Source organism: Panulirus ornatus, chromosome 25 (genome assembly GCF_036320965.1).
Source record: "Panulirus ornatus isolate Po-2019 chromosome 25, ASM3632096v1, whole genome shotgun sequence".
Classification (NCBI taxonomy): domain Eukaryota; kingdom Metazoa; phylum Arthropoda; class Malacostraca; order Decapoda; family Palinuridae; genus Panulirus; species Panulirus ornatus.
In genome coordinates this window covers 15,758,174-15,778,797 of record NC_092248.1, presented here as the reverse complement: position 1 = coordinate 15,778,797, position 20,624 = coordinate 15,758,174, and the positions used below count along the sequence as shown (strand labels likewise).

The window sequence follows — 20,624 nt, the reverse complement described above, 5'->3', positions numbered from 1 at the left end:
CCACATCCAGGCCCCACGCAACTTTCCATGGTTTACCCCAGACGCTTCACATGCCCTGGTTTAATCCATTGACAGCATGTCGACCCCGGTATACCACATCGTTCCAATTCACTCTATTCCTTGCACGCCTTGCACGCTCCTGCATGTTCAGGCCCCGATCACTCAAAATCTTTTTTTTTTTCTATCTTGCCACCTCCAATTTGGTCTCCCACTTCTCCTCATTTCCTCCACATCTGATGCGTATATCCTCTTTGTCAGTCTTTCCTCACTCGTTCTCTCCATGTGACCAAAGCATTTCAAAACACCCTCTTCTGCTCTCTCAGCCACTCTTTTTATTAACACACATCTCTCTTACCCTTACATTACTTACTCGATCAAACCACCTCACACCACTTATTGTCCTGAAACATCTCATTTCCAACACATCCACCCTCCTCCGCACAACTCTATCTAAAGCCCACGCCTCGCAACCATATAACATTGTTGCAACCATTATTCCTTCAAACATACCCATTTTTGCTTTCCGAGATACTGTTCTCGACTTCCACACATTCTTCAACGCTCCCAGAACTTTCACCCCCTCCCTCACCCCATGACTCACTTCTGCTTCCATGGTTCCATTCGCTGCCAAATCCGCTCCCAGATATCTAAAACACTTCACTTCCTCCAGTTTTTCTCCATTCAAACTTACCTCCCAATTGACTTGTCCCTCAACCCTACTGTGCCAAATAACCTTGCTCTTATTCACATTTGCTCTTAGCTTTCCTCTTTCACACACTTTACGAAACTCAGTTACCAGCTTCTGCAGTTTCTCACCCGAAACAGCCATCAGCATATATATCTCTTTTTAAACCAAGTATTCCCAATCATCAGTCCTTTTTCAGCACACAAATCTTCAAGCTCTACACCATGTCCATCTGCAACACTGAATTCCCCATGTATACCATTTATGCCCTCAACTACCTTATTACTCACCCTTGCATTCAAATCACCCATCACTATAACCCGGTCTCGTGCATCAAAGTTGCTTATACATTCACCCAGTTGCTCCCAAAACACTTGCTTCTAATGATCTTTCTTCTCATGACCAGGTGCATAGGCACCAATAATCACCCATCTCTCTCCATCCACTTTCAGTTTTACCCATATCAGAGTTTACTTTCATACACTTTATCACATACTCCCACAACTCCTGCTTCAGGAGTATTGCCTTTCTTTCCTTTGCTCTTGTCCTCTCACCAACCCCTGGCTTTACTCCCAAGACATTTCCAAACCACTCTTCCTCTTTACCCTTGAGCTTTGTTTTATTCAGAGCCAAAACATCCAGGTTCCTTTCCTCAAACATACTACAGGTACACCACCGAATTACCAGCATATGATGGTTCGGTATCTCCTTTAGTCCGTACAAAATTACTTGAGGGAACTTGAAATTACCGTAGCCACCAGACTAGTTTACTGGGCGGCCATAGATGGCATTGTGTGTAGGGCACACTTATTTACATTCTTTACACTGCACTTGTTGTTGGTGATAGTGCAATTATGTGAGATTCTTAGCTTATTTTGCTCTAGCCATGGCTTCTGAGACATATGAGAGTTTCAGTCGTGGTGTCAAACGTAAACACCAGTCCATATCGATCCAAGATAAAGTAGAACTGTTGAAAAAAATGGACTATGGTGTTTCAGTGCATAAGCTGTGTGACATCTACAATATTGGTTCATCAGCTGTTTATGATATAAAGAAGCAAAGGGAGAAAATATTGAAGTTCTATGCAGACAGCAATTCCAAGAAGCAAATGATGATTAGAAAAACTATGAAAGATGGTTAGAGTGCTGAGCATGATTGAGTGATGATGGAATGGTTTCGACAGTGTCGTAGTGATGGAGTGGCCTTGTCAGGTAGCATGATAATGGACAAGGTTAAGTTGTTCCATAGAAGAACTTGAATTACAACATGAGCATGACTATAGCGAAGGATGGCTTCAAAAATTCAAGAAGCGTCATGGAATTTCCATGAATAATATTTGTTTAAATTTCTAGCAGTCCATGGTATACTTTAGATGCATGGGAGATGCATAATTAGTGGTTAGAGGTGTGTTGACAAATTGTTATTACATGACCACAGTTGGTCCGGCTAAATTGTTAATCCAGCAAGGCTTTGAAACCAACAGTGCTGGAAAATTGGTGGGGTACCTGTACCTATCTCTCCTTTTTTGTCATCTTGGTTACATCCACACACATTTAGACACCCCAGTCTGAGCCTTTGAGGAGGATGAGCACTCCCCGCATGACTCCTTCCTCTGTTTCCTCTTTTAGAAAGTTAAATGCAAGGAGGGGAGGGTTCCTAGCCCCCCACTCCCGCCCTCTTCAGTTGCCTTCTACGACACACAGGGAATATGTGGGAGGTATTCCGTCTCCCCTATCCTAGGGGATGGGGAGAAAAATTCCACATATTATCAGATAGCGTTTGATAAAGTATACTTCTGAAGTGATTTTTCATTCCTGTATGGATATCTGTGAAATTGAAAGGTTATGGCATTTATTTAAACAACTAGAAAAATGAGAGATTTACAGGGTTGGAAAAGAAACCTGACTGAGGAATTACAGGGTAAAAGTATCATGAACAATACCAGAGAGGGTCTAGGAGAGGGGAACAAAGGTGGTACCAGTATCAATTAAGCTGAGTTCCATGACATAGTTTGGGGGATGGGAGGGTCATGGACCCTTTCATCACAACTGTTTTCACTTGATTTATGACACAGTACTTTGCTTTATGTTTACTGAACTAAACTGAATTGGTGAAATTTACCTTTAGTAATTATAAAATTTACCTTTAGTAATTATATGGTTTGCTTGCTTCTAAGTAAGTATTTATATGGCAACTGTATGTTCTACATTTTTTTTCAGCCATCGCCCCTGAAAAAAAAATTATTGGCAAATCCAATGAAAGAGTTAATGAGAAAAATTAGAGGCCTTGAATTTGTCCAACTTGAGATAGAGAAGAATAAGTGGTGACCTGATCACATTCTTTTAAGTTTTTAAACCAGATAGGTGATGTTGACAGTGACCAGTTTTTTGAAAGATGTAAGGATAAAGGCCATAGTATGGAACTGAGGAAGGAACTTGTAACAAAAAATGTTAGGAAGTTTTTTTTTTTTTTTTTTTTTTTGCTTTGTCACTGTCTCCCGCGTTTGCGAGGTAGTGCAAGGAAACAGACGAAAGAAATGGCCCAACCCACCCCCATACACATGTATATACATACGTCCACACACGCAAATATACATACCTACACACCTTTCCATGGTTTACCCCAGACGCTTCACATGCCTTGATTCAATCCACTGACAGCACGTCAACCCCGGTATACCACATCGCTCCAATTCACTCTATTCCTTGCCCTCCTTTCACCCTCCTGCATGTTCAGGCCCTGATCACACAAAATCTTTTTCACTCCATCTTTCCACCTCCAATTTGGTCTCCCTCTTCTCCTGGTTCCCTCCACCTCCGACACATATATCCTCTTGGTCAATCTTTCCTGTACCTAATAACCTTGCTCTTATTCACATTTACTCTTAACTTTCTTCTTTCACACACTTTACCAAACTCAGTCACCAGCTTCTGCAGTTTCTCACATGAATCAGCCACCAGCGCTGTATCATCAGCGAACAACAACTGACTCACTTCCCAAGCTCTCTCATCCCCAACAGACTTCATACTTGCCCCTCTTTCCAAAACTATTGCATTCACCTCCCTAACAACCCCATCCATAAACAAATTAAACAACCATGGAGACATCACACACCCCTGCCGCAAACCTACATTCACTGAGAACCAATCACTTTCCTCTCTTCCTACAATACACATGCCTTACATCCTCGATAAAAACTTTTCACTGCTTCTAACAACTTGCCTCCCACACCATATATTCTTAATACCTTCCACAGAGCATCTCTATCAACTCTATTTTTACATTATAAATGTATTTGATGAATGGAATAAGCTGAGTGACTGAATTGCGAATATGGACAGCATACAGCACTTTAAAAAGTTGTATGGTGGCAGAGAAAATTAGAGATGGAGCCCTTTGAATGCCAAACTTCCTCCCTTATACAGTACAAATATGTAAAAGTACAAGCTTGTGATTGATTTCACTTTTATAAAAACAAGATTTTATGGTCAGATCATGAAACTTAGTGAGGAGAGCAAGAGATGGAAAATGGAAGTGTATATCCCTAACCGGCAACTGCCTTGACTACAGGGTTTATCTCCATATCTAGGGAGATCCTTCATTGTAATTTCTAGTCATAAGGCTATCGAAATATATAAACAAGGTAGAAAAGGTATATAGTAGGTGTACATCAGAACAGGAAAATGATTATTTGTCAAAGGTACTATGCTAGGCTAGACCTGTTTCTTTACTGTGCAGTCTGTTCCACAATCATCAAGAGACGTCTCTTGCTGATAGACTGGCTAGGGCTTGTTCAGAGTCAAATGTGGTGATGCAGCAGCCTGCACTCACTCCTAGTGAACAACTCAGTAGTGTTTGCAGCTAAATACTTGCACTATATAACAGGGTCTGCTTTTGGCTAGTCAGCTACTGCAACCAGGCTGACATTACTGGATCTTCCTCCAACTCATTACTTGGAACCCCCACAAACACATTTCAAATTTCTTGTGTTTTGCCTAGATGTGCTGCCTGTCTTCTGCTTAACTTGCTTTTATGTATCAGTATTCCTTTCTTTCAGTCATATGAATTACTTTGACCTAATGCAACTTTATGCATGTGAATATCTTGTTCTAGATTAATGTTTAAATTCTAGTTATTTAAGATGTTTTTTCCAGCATTGCTTCCTCCTGGAGTCATTCATGCAGCCTGAGCATGTACGTGGATTGTCTTTATCAGTGAAGTGGATTAATATGTTCAAGGTGGTTTTAAGTTGAAGATGACCATGACAGTTGATGCATTCAAAATCTGTATGCATTTTATCTGTTTATTTCTCCTTACAGTAGTAATTGATCTGTGTAACGTTTCTGTTTTAGAAGCGTTTGTATGATGATGAAAGAAAGAATGCAGCAGGGATGTGTCTGGGAGTGTGAGGTGGAAGCAGTGAACTTTCCTTTGAGCAAATATATTGTTATCATACTCAGTTTTTTTTTAGAACTTTTAGTCCCTCAAAAGGAAAAATAGATTTTTTTCGTGTTTGTCATTTCCCGTGTTAGTGAAGAAGAGCCAGGAGTAATTAGCTATCATGTATGATGTACCCTCCTTACACCACTTGATTTCTTCAAACATCTTATATTCAACACATTCACCCTATCCTTTATATTTTTGTCTGAGGCCCATGACTCACATCCACATAGCACCATTGGGATTACTACATCCTCAAACATACCCGTTTTTGCCATTTCCGCACAATATTCAATGCACCTGAGACCTTTTCCCCTAAACCACAGTGTGTATCATTTCAGACCCCATGGTTTCATTCTTTATCATATCTTCTCCCAGGTATCTAAAACACTTTGCTTTCTGCAGTATCTCCAAATAATATGTCTCTTTTAACTGCTAAACCTAATAACCTTGTTTTTATTCATATTTAATCCACTTTCTCATTTAAGTCACACTCAGACACAAGCCTCTGCAGTTTCTTACTCAAATCTGCCAACACCACCATATCATCAGCAGACAACTTACTCACCTTCCAGGACCTCCCACCCCCAGCAGACAACATAATTGCTCCTTTCTCCAAGAAGCTTTTGCTTCTCTCACCACCCCATCCTTAAACAGGTGTAACAGCCATGGTGACATCACACACCCATCTTTACGTTAGACCACCCACCTTCCTTGCCACCCACTCGTACGTATGCTGAACTCTCTTAATAGAAACCCACCCCACCTACTCTTAAGTTACACTGCATGTAAAAAATCGTGTTTGGGAGGAAGAGCTTGTCAAAGATCTTCTCACTCCAAAGGAATCATGTAGACTGCTTCTAATAGAAAAATAGATCTATTTACTTTTATATTTAAGTATTGGTTTACTTATATATCTAAGTGTTTCCAAAAAAGATGTATATCATTGTATGTTTAATGTTGGTGTTACCAGATTCCTCTTGCTCGAAGATATACTGCAAGTGAACAGTCACCTTTATTGGGGCTCTATCAGTGGGATTACATTCTTGTCAAAGATCTCACTCCAAAGGACTCATGTAGACTGTTTCTAATAGGAATAGGAATATACATGTGTTTATATAACTGCTGGTGTTTCCAACTTGAAGTTACACTGCAACAAATGAAAAGTTCCTTTAATGAGGCTGGATCACCGCAAGTGCAGTCTTGTTAAAAATCATCTCACTCCAAAGGAGTCTACAATATCATGATCTTGGAAGTACCATGGCCTTGGCTGCAGGAGTCTTTAGGAAGAGGTCATGGGTAATCCCAGAAGTCTTTCATAGAAGTTGGTCCTCGAGTTATTATGGATAGATAAATGAATATCTAATTGTTTCAGAGATTTATGCCAGTAACCTTTTCAGTTTCAACACCTACCCACTACAGTGACATCATAAGTTTATGATAATGAAATTTACCTTCAAAACCATATCAATTTGTTTCTACAATCAATACTTCATTGATTATTGCTGTCAGTCATTCTGTTATTAGATATGAATTTATTTTCATTCAAAAGTGCTTACTGAGCTCATGATGAACTGTGTAACAACTGTATTCAGTTTTATGAGAATTTTACATATATTAGTGACTGAATTTAACATCCACATAACTCAAAAGTGTTAAGTTCTCTAAGATACAGTGTTTCACTGCATAACACTTGTTTTGAGCTTTTCATCATTGTCTTAGCAAAATCATAATTCGCTTTGTGTTTAGGACTTATATTAACCCCCACCCCCATCCACACCCCTTCTTAACAACACTTGTGTTTTGGCAGGCTTTATTTTATGAGGTAACTCGAGTTATCTTTCAGATATTAGTGTCTTAGAGAAGCCTCAGTTCTCAAAAATAAATGGGTGTGGGGGAATGCTAGGCTCCTTTTCTTTGAGACGACTTTCTGCCTGGTGGTTTTAACTAAATTATATTCACAGGGAACTGAGTTATGGTGCTGAGTTCTGAGAACAACTTTCTCCCTCGAAGATAATGTTTCAGTCAAACAAGACCAATACCAGTATTCTTTAAGATGTGTTATAGAGGGCTACAAAGAGGGGTGGGAGCAAGGAGGGCTGCAAATCCTCCTCTCTTGTATTCCTTTCCCACAGAAGGAACAAAGGAAGAAGCCAAGCTCATTCATGTGTTTCAGTTGCTACTGTGATCACACAGGAAATTGTGAATGTGTAAATCAAAATTATACCAACCAAATATTATCAGATTTTCATGTACTTAAAAGAATATTTTCTTCATCCTCAAGTTTGTCTTCATTGTCTTGGGGCTATTTTTTTTTCTATGGAAATATTTATTTATTATTATACATAATTGCTGTTTCCTGTGACAGCAAGGTAGTGCCATGAAACAGATGAAGAATGGCCTATCCACTCATATACACATGTATATACATAAATGCCCATATATGCACATATACATGCATATACATATCAACATATACATGCACATACACAGACATATACATATATACACATTTACATGGTCATACTTGCTTGCCTTCATCCATTCCTATCACTACCCTGTCCCACAGGAAACAGCATCGCTACCACCCGCTTCAGTGAGGTAGCACCAGGAAAACAGACAAAAAAGGCCACATTTGTTCACACTTAGTCTCTAACTGTCATGTGTAATGCACCAAAACCAAAGCTCCCTATCCACATCCAGGCCCAACAGACCTTTCCATGGCTTACCCCAGACACTTCTCAGCCCTGGTTCAGTCCATTGACAGCACGTCAATTCCGTTATACCACATCGTTCCAGTTCACTCTATTCCTTGCATGCCTCTCACCTCCCTGTGTGTTCAGGCCCCAATAGCTCATAATCTTTTTCATTCCATCCTTCCACCTCCTATTTGGTCTCCCACTTCTCCTTGTTCCCTCCACCTCTGTCAGTCTTTCCTCACTCATTCTTTCCATATGTCCAAACTATTTCAACACACCCTTCTCTGCTTTCTCAAGCACACACTTATCAGGCCCCAATAGCTCATAATCTTTTTCATTCCATCCTTCCACCTCCTATTTGGTCTCCCATTTCTCCTTGTTCCCTCCACCTCTGTCAGTCTTTCCTCACTCATTCCTTCCATATGTCCAAACCATTTCAACACACCCTTTTCTGCTTTCTCAAGCACACTCTTATATCCACACATCTCTCTTACCCTTTCATTACTTACCCGATCAAACCACCGCACACCACATATTGTCCTCAAACATTTTATTTCCAACACATCCACCCTCCTCCATACAACCCTATCTATAGCCCATGCCTTGCAACCATATAACATTGTTGGAACTACTATTCCTTTAAACATACCCATTTTTTCTGTCCGAGATAACATTATCTCCTTCCACACATTCTTCATTGCTCCCAGAGCCTTTGCCCCTTTCCCCATCCTGTGACTTACTTTTGCTTCCATGGTTCCATCTGCTGCTACACCCACTCCCAGGTATCTAGAACGCTTCACTTCCTCCAATTTTTCTCCATTCAAACTTACATCCCAGTTATCTTGTCCTTTAACCCCACTGAACCCATATGACCTTGCTCTTATTCACATTTACTCTCAACTTTCTTCTTTTGCAAACTTTTCTAAACTCAGCCACCAATTTCTACTGTTTCTCACACGAATCTGCCACTAGAGCTGTATCATTGGCGAACAACAACTGACCCACTTCCCAGGCCCTCTCATCCCCAACAGACTGCATACTTGCCCCTCTCTCCAAAACTCTTGCATTTACCTCCCTTACCACCCCATCCATAAACAAATTAGACAACCACAGGGAAATCACACACCCCTGCTGCAATTCAACGTTCACTGGGAACCAGTCACTCTCTTCTCTTCCTACTCTTACAGTAGCCGTACATCCTTGGTAAAAACGTTTCACTGCTTTTAGCAACTTACCTCCCACATCATATACTCTTCAAACCTTCCACAAAGCATCTCTATCAACCATATCATATGCCTTCTCCAGATCCATAAATACTACCTACAAATCCATCTGTTCTTCTAAGTATTTCTCCCATACTTTCTTCAAAGTAAACACCTGATCTACACATCCTCTGCCACCTCTGAAACCAAACTGCCCTTCCCTAATTTGATGCTCTTTACAGGCTTTCACCTTCTCAATCAATACCCTCCCATATAATTTCCTAGGAATACTCAATAAACTTGTGCCTCTGTAGGCTGAACACTCACCTTTATCCTCTTAACCTTTGTACAGTGGCACTATCATACTTTCCGCCAATCCTCAGGCACTTCACCATGTTCCATACATACATTGAATGCCTTACCAATGAATCAAAAACACAGTCATCCCCTTTTTTAATAAATTCCACTGCAGTATCATCCAAATGCGCCGCCTTGCCAGCTTTCATCTTCTGCAAAGCTTTCACTACCTTTTCTCTCTTTACCAAACCATTCTCATACCACCCCAACCAAAACACCATATATCTGCCACTCTGTCATCAAACACTTTCAACAAACCTTCATAATACTCACCCCATCTCCTCACTTCATCACAACCTCCCCACTTCCCCCCTTCACCAATGTTCCCATTTGTTCTCTTGTTATTTACCTCCTTCTGATACATCCTTTTGTTCTTCCTAAAGTTTATTGATAATCTCTCACCTTAACTCCCAAATGCCCTCTTTTTCAATCCTTGCACCTTTCTCTTGACCTCCTGCTGCTTTTTTTTTCATACATCTAGTCATTTGCACTACTTCCCTGCAAGTATCTTCCAAACACTTCTCTTTTCTGTTTTACTAACAACCTTCTTCATCCCACCACTCACTACCCTGTCTAATCAGCCCACCTCCCACCTTTCTCATGCCACATGCATCTTTTGCACAAGCCATCACTGCTTCCCTAAATGCGCCCCATTCCTCACCCACTCCCCTCACATCATTTGCTCTCACCTTGTACTTCCTCACACAAGTCTCCTTTCCAAGATCACTTACTCTCACCACTCCTCTCCCCAACATTCACCTTTTTTTGACACCTCTACAAATCTTCACCTTCGCCTCCATAAGATAGTGATCAGACATTTCTCCAGCTGCCCCTCTCAGCACATTAACATCCAAAAGGCTCTCTTTACACGCCTATCAATTAGCACGTAATCCAGCGGTGCCCTTTGACCATCTCTCATACTCACACATGTATACTCATGTATATGTGCTTTAAAAACCAGGTATTCCCAATCACCAGTCTTTTTCAGCACACAAAGCTACAAGGTCTTCACCATTTCCATATACAACACTGAACACCCCATGCACACCACTTATACCTTCAACTGCCACATTGTTCACCTTCGCATTTAAATCTCCCATCACTAAAACCCTGTCTCGTGCATCAAGGGGAATCTGTAGGAAAAAGGATTCATATACTGGAAATTTGCTTAAGTCAACTTTTCAGGAGCATATTTTAAGTTTGTAAGTATGTCATACATTGTGACTGGTTCTATATGGTTGCTCACTCTGTTTTATGAATTTTTAAGTGTTAACCCCTCCACTATAAAACCAGCAAGCTTATCTTATTTGTCTTGGTGAAATTTTAAAGTGCTGTGAAACCTCGATTTGATATACTAATCAGGGGAGAGGGGATGTCAGTTAATGCCGAAAGTCTGTTGTATCAAGAATGTAACCTGTAGGCCATTTTTTATGCGATATACAGTATACAGTAATACAATAATTAGTTCATTTTAACTCCTCTATCATTTGATGCCATTTGAATTGTAAGAATTGCAAAATTATTTGATAAAGTCACAATTCTGTGTGTACAATTTGATCACGTGGTAGCTTGAGGCAGATTAAGACCAAAACAAAATGAGTATACTCCACATTACTAAAACCAAATGTGATATGAAGTGTGCATGGTGTGACATTTGGGATTTTGTAATGTATTTTAGTTTTTTGAATTATTAATTAATGTATTATTTTTGCCCAGTCCATGAAATCCAAAATCTGCTTAATTGAAGGTTTACTGTAATGAGTCTATCGTTTACCATGAGTAACATGAACTATTGCAACAGCTGTTTTAAAGGTGTATAACTCATAGATAGCTGTTTTGTCTCATTTCCAGATGAATTTGAATTAGTCATTCAGCAACTAGGAGTCAAGTGCTATGGCAAGCCCAGAGTCTGCAGGAAATAGTAAGTATATGTATGAATGGAAGGCAATGCTTATAGTATAGTAGTGTTTTCTGACACTTAACATTTAATTTGTAACAAAATGATTAATCCACTCATGACAGAAAAGCTGTGTTTAGCTTTATGTAAGTCACAGGGCGAGATATCACAAGATAACTAGGTAGTAGCTTATAGGTTGACACCAGCTAGAGAATATCTACTGTCTTTGGTGTCCAAAAATATAGTGAAAGCAAAGGAGTTCCTTTCACATTCCCACCCCTAGCCCAGTTTGCAGTCTTTTTGCTTCAGATGCTGATGGATTTTTTTGAGCCCAATCCACAAACACAGCTTCCTATCCATTTGTCACACAGCACTTGACAACACAGAATTTAACTGTTTATCCTAAATCACAAATTTTCTATATTTTGGAGGAGAGGGGAGAAGGAAATTTATTCAGGGTTCTCCTGTTCATCATAAAAGGTGACTACAGTGCCAAGAGTAGGGAACTGGAAGCCCTTCCTTTCTTGTATTATCAGTTTCCAGCAAAGCAAAAAGTTCACCTTGAAAGAACTGGCTGGGGTGTCTAAATGTGTGTGGATATAACCAGGAACAATCTGTCCCTTAGTGAAACTGGTTTGAGTTTAGGAGGGAGTTGATTGGTTTGGGATTGTTAAAGGTGATGAAGTCTGAAGTATGAAGGCAAGAGCAAGGGAGGGATGGGAGTGAGTTGATTGGTTTGGGATTGTTAAAGGTGATGAAGTCTGAAGTATGAAGGCAAGAGCAAGGGAGGGATGGGAGTTCTGATGGAATAGTAGTGCTTTGTTAAACAGTGGGCTAGAATGACAGGAGGCTGTGATAATGCATATGTACTGGTAGTGGTAGGAGTGAAGAAGAAAAGAGTGGATTTAGGAAGGAGCTGAATGACTGCTATGTCCGTTTTGATGTAAGAGTTTGAATATTAGTGTTTAAGGTACAGTTTGATGATGCTGGGCACCGGGTATGAATGAAAATAGGAGAAAAGTTTGTGGAGCTGTGAATTGAAAAGGGATTCATGTTTAGGAGACACTATACACTGTGTTTGAAAAAGGTACATACTAGAGTATGTGGTAAGTGGGCTTAGGGATCAGTGAGCATTGATAGATTATGTGGTGATTGAGAGGCATACAAAGAAGTTATTGGATGTGAGAATCCTGAGAAGGACAGTAGGTGGGATGTCTGATTATTTATTGGTGGAGGTATGTGTGAAAGTTTGTAGTGTTTTAGGAAAGATAAGTGTGGAAGAAGCAATGGAAGTGAGTGAGCTTGAAAAAGAGACCCATGTTTAGGTATATTTAGAGAAATGAAGTGAATTGCTGTATAGAGTGAAAGTGAATGAAATAACGCGAGTGGGAATGGAGTGGAAGTTTATGTGAATTAAGATGGTAGATTATAACCATACACTGCTTTTAGTAAGGCTTATGGTATTTCATAAGGTACTAGAATTCATTAGGTTTTTGAACTGTGATTTTTTTAGATTATAGTTCTGTTTTTTCAGGGATCACTTCAACGGTGAATGCTGTGGAAAGTGAGTCAGGCTTGGCCCTTTTAGCTCGACTTGGGAATCGACCCAGTTTAGTTGACCTTGATCCTTGTCTGTTCCCGGGAGGTCCCCAGGCAGGTGATGTGATAGAGGTCACTGGTAACAGAAACTGTGGCAAATCATTGCTTTGCCTTCGTCTTGTAGTTGCAGTGCTTCTACCCCAGATATGGAAAGGTTTTAATGTTGGAGGCTGTGGTGGCGGAGTGATTTATGTGGATAGTGATTTGCACTTCAATATTCTACACTTAGAAAATATGATGCAAAGGAGAATCAAGAAAGTTCTTAAAATGTGTAAAGATGCCATGAAAAAGAAAAAACTGGGACATGATATTGATGAGCGATTGATTGATGATGGTAAAGAAGTGCAAGAAATCCTTCATTCTGACAAGACAAGTTTGAAGGTTAAAATAGACAAGTTAGTTAGAGAGTCTTTAAAATCATTCCTTTACTTAAAGTGCACTGACAGTTCTCAGTTTGCTATTACACTGATGTCTATGGATGAACTTATAATGAACAAAACTAGTGTTTCTTTAATTATAATTGATAGCATCTCTGCCTTTTATTGGTATGATCGATCTTATAGAGCTGAAACTTGGTATAAGCTTGAACAGTATTACAGTAGAATATTTAAAGTGTTTCTTGGTCATGTCAAAAAACACAAGCTGGTGTTATTGTCCACACGACAGTCACTTTTCCAAAAGAGATCTGTGCAAGATGATTGCCAAAGCAAATATCTCCATCAATTGGAGGAGGAGGAATTAGAAGAAGGCTTAACTGAGTATGAGTATATGGGAAGGGAGTGGGCTAGTCATGTTACTTGTCGGATTTACTTGTCCATGCTAAATCCTGGTGATATGTCAGTCTCAAAGTCTGACTGGGAGCCCAGAAATGAAGTAAATGAAAAATCATCAGTTTCAATAACAGGTTTGGTAAAAAGTGGTAGTGACAAAAGGAGTCTTGAAAGTGTAGTAATGCTGAATAGTGACAGACAGATGTACTCAGCAGAAGTGACAAAGAAGGGCAAAAAAATAAAGCTAGTATTCACAGTTCATGAAGATGGACTAAGATGGAGAACACCTTCGTAAAGTGAGCCCAACACAGATTATGTTTATGAATCATGTCACAAATTGATCAGCTTTATGTTAAACATTTGTTTCAAGATAACATTTATGTTTCCATGGTGAATTAAGACAAAAAGATTGAGGTATTTGTAAATGATCAATTAGATTATTGAAATTACATGTTTACAACAGTCATGTTGCTACACTTGTTATATGAACTATTCAGATTCTTTGGATTTTGTAATCTATCTTTTATTAAGAATTACAGATTTTCTTGTGTTACTTCCTTGACATGAATTTTAATCATCTCAATTACTATATGATGAACCATTTTCCTCATGCACCTGAGGAGCTAACTTCATATATTTTTCTTTTTAACAGAATCAGACCTGGTTTTTTTGTTACTGCATCTTCAAAAACTCATTCTGCTTTTCACTTTTAATATGTAACAATATGTTGTGAATCATGATAAGTTCTATTTTTCTGTTCATTGGAGTAAAAGTACAAAAACAGTAATAAGAAATATTTCTTTTGTCGTGTATGTAGATGTTAGGAGAAACTGTTTAAAATGCAGCTATTTGCAAAAATATATAATCATATATATTTATTTATATTTTATTTATTATTCTTTGTCGCTGTCTCCCGCGTTAGCGAAGTAGCTCAACGAAACAGATGAAAGAATGGCCCAACCCACCCACATACACATGTATATACATACATGTCCACACACACACATATACATACCTATGCATCTCAACTTATACATATATATATACACACACAGACATATACATATATACACATGTACATAATTCATACTGTCTACCCGTATTCATTTCCATTGCCACCCCGCCACACATGAAATGACAACCACCTCCCCCTGCATGTCCGCGAGGTAGCACTAGGAAAAGACAACAAAGTTCACATTTGTTCACACTCAGTTTCAAGCTGTCATGTATAATGCACCAAAACCACAGCTCCCTTTCCACATCCAGGCCCCACAGAACTTTCCATGGTTCCCCAGACGCTTCACATAATTCATACTGTCTGCCCTTATTTCTTTCCATCGCCACCCAACAACACATGAAATGACAACCACCTCCCCCTGCATGTGTGCGAGGTAGCACTAGGAAAAGACAACAAAGGCCACATTCGTTCACACTCAGTTTCAAGCTGTCATGTATAATGCACCGAAGCCACAGCTCCCTTTCCACGTCCAGGCCCCACAGAACTTTCCATGGTTCTCCAGGCGCTTCACATTCCCTGGTTCAATCCAATGACAGTGCGTCGACCCTGGTATACCACATCATTCCAATTCACTCTATTTCTTGCACGCCTTTAATCCTCCTGCAGGTTCAGGCCCTGATCACTCAAAATCTTTTTCACTCCATCTTTCCACCTCCAATTTAGTCTCCCACTTCTCGTTCCCTCCACCTCTGACACATATATCCTCTTGGTCAATCTTTCCTCACTCATTCTCTACTTGTGACCAAACCATTTCAAAACACGCTCTTCTGCTCTCTCAACCACACTCTTTTTATTACCATACATCTCGCTTACCCTTTCATTACTTACTTCATCAAACCACCTCACACCACATATTGTCCTCAAACATCTCATTTCCAACACATCCACCCTCCTCCACACAACTCTATCTATAGCCCACACCTCGCAACCATATAACATTGTCGGAACCACTATTCCTTCAAACATACCCATTTTTGCTTTCCGAGATAATGTTCTTGCCTTTCACACATTTTTAACGCTCCCAGAACTTTCGCCCCCTCCCCCACCCTATGACTCACTTCTGCCTCCATGGTTCCATCCGCTGCCAAATCCACTCCCAGATATCTAAAACACTTCACTTTCTCCAGTTTTTCTCCATTCAAACGTACCTCCCAATTGACTTGTCCCTCAACCCTACTGTAGTTAATAACCTTGCTCTTATTCACATTTTCTCTCAGCTTTCTTCTTTCACACACTTTACCAAACTCAGTCACCAGTTTCTGCAGTTTCTCACCCGAATCAGCCACCAGTGCTGTATCATCAGCGAACAACAACTGACTCACTTCCCAAGCTCTCTCATCCACAACAGACTGCATACTTCTCCCTCTCTCCAAAACTCTTGCATTCACCTCCCTAACTACCCTATCCATAAACAAATTAACCATGGAGACATCATGCACCCCTGCCACAAACTGACATTCACTGAGAACCAGTCACTTTCCTCTCTTCCTACTCATACACATGCCTTACATCCTCGATAAAAACTTTCACTGCTTCTAACAACTTGCCTCCCACACCATATATTCTTAATACCTTCCACAGAGCATCTCTATCAATTCTATCATATGCCTTCTCCAGATCCATAAATGCTACATACAAATCCATTTGCTTTTCTAAGTATTACTCACATACATTCTTCAAAGCAAACACCTGATCCGCACATCCTCTACCACTTCTGAAACCACACTGCTCTTCCCCAATCTGACACTCTGTACATGCCTTCACCCATAGGATTTCCCAGGAATACTCAACAACCTTATACCTCTGTAATTTGAGCACTCACCTTTATCCCCTCTGCCTTTGTACAATGGCACTAAGCAAGCATTCTGCCAATCCTCAGGCACCTCACCATGAGTCATACATACATTAAATAACCTTACCAACCAGTAAACAACACATTCACCCCCTTTCTTAATAAATTCCACTGCAATACCATCCAAACCCGCTGCCTTGCCGGCTTTCATCTTCCGCAAAGCTTTTACTACCTCTTCTTTGTTTACCAAATCGTTCTCCCTAACCCTCTCACTTTGCACACCACCTCGACCAAAACACCCTATATCTGCTACTCTATCAACACATTCAACAAACCTTCAAAATACTCACTCCATCTCCTTCTCACATCACCACTACTTATCACCTCCCCATTAGCCCCCTTCACTGATGTCCCATTTGTTCCCTTGTCTTATGCACTGTATTTACCTCCTTCCAAAACATCTTTTTATTCTCCCTAAAATTTAATGATACTCTCTCATCCCAACTCTCATTTGCCCTCTTTTTCACTTCTTGCACCTTTCTCTTGACCTCCTTGCCTCTTTCTTTTATGCATCTCCCAGTCATTTGCATTATTTCCTTGCAAAAATTGTTCAAATGCCTCTCTCTTCTCTTTCACTGATAATCTTACTTCTTCACCTCACCACTCACTACCCTTTCTAATATGCCCACCTCCCACGCTTCTCATGCACAAGCATCTTTTGCACAAGCCATCACTGCTTCCCTAAATACATCCCATTCCTCCCCCACTCCTCTTACGCCCTTTGTTCTCACCTTTTTCCATTCTGTACTCAGTCTCTCCTTGTACTTCCTCACACAAGTCTCCTTCCCAAACTCACTTACTCTCACCACTCTCTTCACCCTAACATTCTTCTTTTTTGAAAACCTCTACAAATCTTCACCTTCGCCTCCAGACACAATTCTCAGCACATTAACATCCAAAAGTCTCTCTTTGACATGCCTATTAACACGTAATCCAATAACGCTCTCTGGCCATCTCTCCTACTTACATACGTATACTTACGTATATCTCTTTTAAAACCAGGCATTCCCAATCACCAGTCCTTTTTCAGTGCACAATTCTACAAGCTCTTCACCATTTCCATTGACAAGACTGAACACCCAATGTACACCAATTATTCCCTCAACTGCCACATTACTCACCTTTGCATTCAAAATCTCCCATCACTATAACACGGACACGTGCATCAAAACTACTAACACGCTCACTCAGCTGCTCCCAAAACACTTGCCTCTCATGATCTTTCTTGTCATGCCCAGGTGCATATGCACCAATAATCACCCATCTCTCTCCATCCACTTTCAGTTTTACCCATATCAATCTAGAGTTTACTTTCTTACACACTATCACATACTCCCACCACTCCTGTTTCAGGAGTAGTGCTACTCCCTCCCTTGCTCTTGTCCTCTCACCAACCCCTGACTTTACTCCCAAGACATTCCCAAATCACTCTTTCCCTTTACCCTTTAGCTTCATTTCACTCAGAGCTAGTACATCCAGGTTCCTTTCCTCAAACATACTATCTCTCCTTTTTTCTCATCTTGATTACATCCACACACATTTAGACACCCCAATATGAGCCTTTGAAAGGATGAGCACTCCCTGCATGACTCCTTCCTTTCTTTGCCCTCTTAGAAGTTTAAAATACTAGGAGGGGAGGGTTTCCTGCTCCCCACTCCTGTTCCCTTTAGTCGCATTCTATGGCATGTGAGGAATGCGTGGGAAGTATTCTTTCTCCCCTATCCCCAGGGATATGATCATATATTGTGTATTTCTTTATACATGTTATCTCTATCACTCGCAGTTAAGATCCCTTTTATAGTGTAAGCTGTATAATGCAATATTGTTCCAACTTTTTATGTTACCATATTTCAACCTTTTTTATGACCAGCCACTTCCACTTCCAAATGGGACAGGTAGTGTTGTCAATCCTCTTTTTCCATGAGGGCTGAACGTAGGGCGTATCAACATACTACTTCATTTCAAACTATTTCCAAGCTTGTATTGTCCATAGTTTTGTATATCATGTCAAGGTAGTTACGAGTACCTGCAGTGTCTCATTATATTTGGTGTTTACTATGGTTTCAGTAAATCAAAAACAAGTTAATGTGATGTCACTCCTCCATAGCATGTAAACCTGAGAGTAACAACTTATGAGCATGAAGCTTATGGCCTCTGAGCTCAGGCCATAAGACCACACCATTCATCCTTTGGCACTGTTGATACATTGATCTTGGTATCATTGTTACCTTGTCTCAAGTAGGTAATATTAGAGATTCATAAATGAAAGTGGCTATTGAAGACAAAGATGAATGATGATGGATGGTGGAATCACCATGAGCAGGGTTGGTGGAAGGGTGAGGGTGGCTGGATGGAAAGCATCGTGTGAGGGTAGTGAAAAGTGCAGCATGATGTGTTGTGCCTGCCTCTGATAATCCTAGCTTGAAGCAGCAAAATGAAGATATTTGCAAAGAAATTGCATAAAGATGACATTAGTGATGAATTTATATAGTACCTTGTAGGATGTCTTTTTTTGATAGCACTTAATTAATTTCTTCCTTTTCACTACCTTGCTACACCAGCCCATTTTTCTGCATTGTGGCTTATTTGTTCAAATGAAATAGATGGATTACTTTATTCAATAAAAAGAATTACAAGCTAGTCTTATTATGACTCACTTTAACATGTAATTATCACAAACAAAAAAGATATTTGATATGTAATCCATATAACCACAGAATAATAGTTTCCCAAAGTTTTATGTTAAAGATCCTACTGTATGTATGACTGCACTCCACATGAATGACTGTTCATACATAGTTATATATGTCTCATGGATGTTATATTTATAATACTTCATTGGTTTTCTGTAATGTTGAACATGTGGTGAGGATTCAATAAATTAGAATTTTTTTTTTTTTTTTTGTCTCCCGTGTTTGCGAGGTAGGGCAAGGAAACAGACGAAAGAAATGGCCCAACCCACCCCCATACACATGTATATACATACGTCCACTCACGCAAATATACATACCTACACAGCTTTCCATGGTTTACCCCAGACGCTTCACATGCCTTGATTCAATCCACTGACAGCACGTCAACCCCGGTATACCACATCGCTCCAGTTCACTCTATTCCTTGCCCTCCTTTCACCCTCCTGCATGTTCAGGCCCCGATCACACAAAATCTTTTTCACTCCATCTTTCCACCTCCAATTTGGTCTCCCTCTTCTCCTCGTTCCCTCCACCTCCGACATATATATTCTCTTGGTCAATCTTTCCTCACTCATTCTCTCCATGTGCCCGAACCATTTCAAAACACCCTCTTCTGCTCTCTAAACCACGCTCTTTTTATTTCCACACATCTCTCTTACCCTTACGTTACTTACTCGATCAAACCACCTCACACCACACATTGTCCTCAAACATCTCATTTCCAGCACATCCATCCTCCTGCGCACAACTCTATCCATAGCCCACGCCTCGCAACCATACAACATTGTTGGAACTACTATTCCTTCGAACATACCCATTTTTGCTTTCCGAGATAATGTTCTCGACTTCCACACATTCTTCAAGGCTCCCAGAATTTTCGCCCCCTCCCCCACCCTATGATCCACTTCCGCTTCCATGGTTCCATCCGCTGCCAGATCCACTCCCAGATATCTAAAACACTTCACTTCCTCCAGTTTTTCTCCATTCAAACTCACCTCCCAATTGACTTGACCCTCAACCCTACTGTACCTAATAACCTTGCTCTTATTCACATTTACTCTTAACTTTCTTCTTTCACACACTTTACCAAACTCAGTCACCAGCTTCTGCAGTTTCTCACATGAATCAGCCACCAGCGCTGTATCATCAGCGAACAACAACTGACTCACTTCCCAAGCTCTCTCATCCCCAACAGACTCCATACTTGCCCCTCTTTCCAAAACTCTTGCATTCACCTCCCTAACAACCCCATCCATAAACAAATTAAACAACCATGGAGACATCACACACCCCTGCCGCATGATATAAGATGTCAGAAAAAAATGAGGCCGATGGTAGGCTTTTTCCTGGAGTGTAACATGAGTGTGGTGGGAGTGAGGTTCTGTGAGGTGGTCATCACAACTGGAGTGGTC

The 20,624-nt window shown here is 40.3% G+C and overlaps 1 protein-coding gene across 5 annotated transcripts in view; it reads left to right on the top strand.

Annotated features, from left to right (window-relative positions):
- Nucleotides 1–19,155, top strand: part of LOC139757308 (DNA repair protein XRCC2-like) — a 42,525-nt gene extending 23,370 nt beyond the window's left edge. For all 5 annotated transcript variants that reach the window (XM_071677705.1, XM_071677703.1, XM_071677704.1 and 2 more), the window contains 2 exons: nt 11,235–11,304; nt 12,815–19,155. In XM_071677705.1, coding sequence (XP_071533806.1) covers nt 11,277–11,304; nt 12,815–13,944 — 1,158 coding nt within the window. In that variant the 5' untranslated portion in view covers nt 11,235–11,276 and the 3' untranslated portion in view covers nt 13,945–19,155. The remainder of the gene's footprint in view (nt 1–11,234; nt 11,305–12,814) is intronic.
- Nucleotides 19,156–20,624: the final 1,469 nt, after the last annotated feature.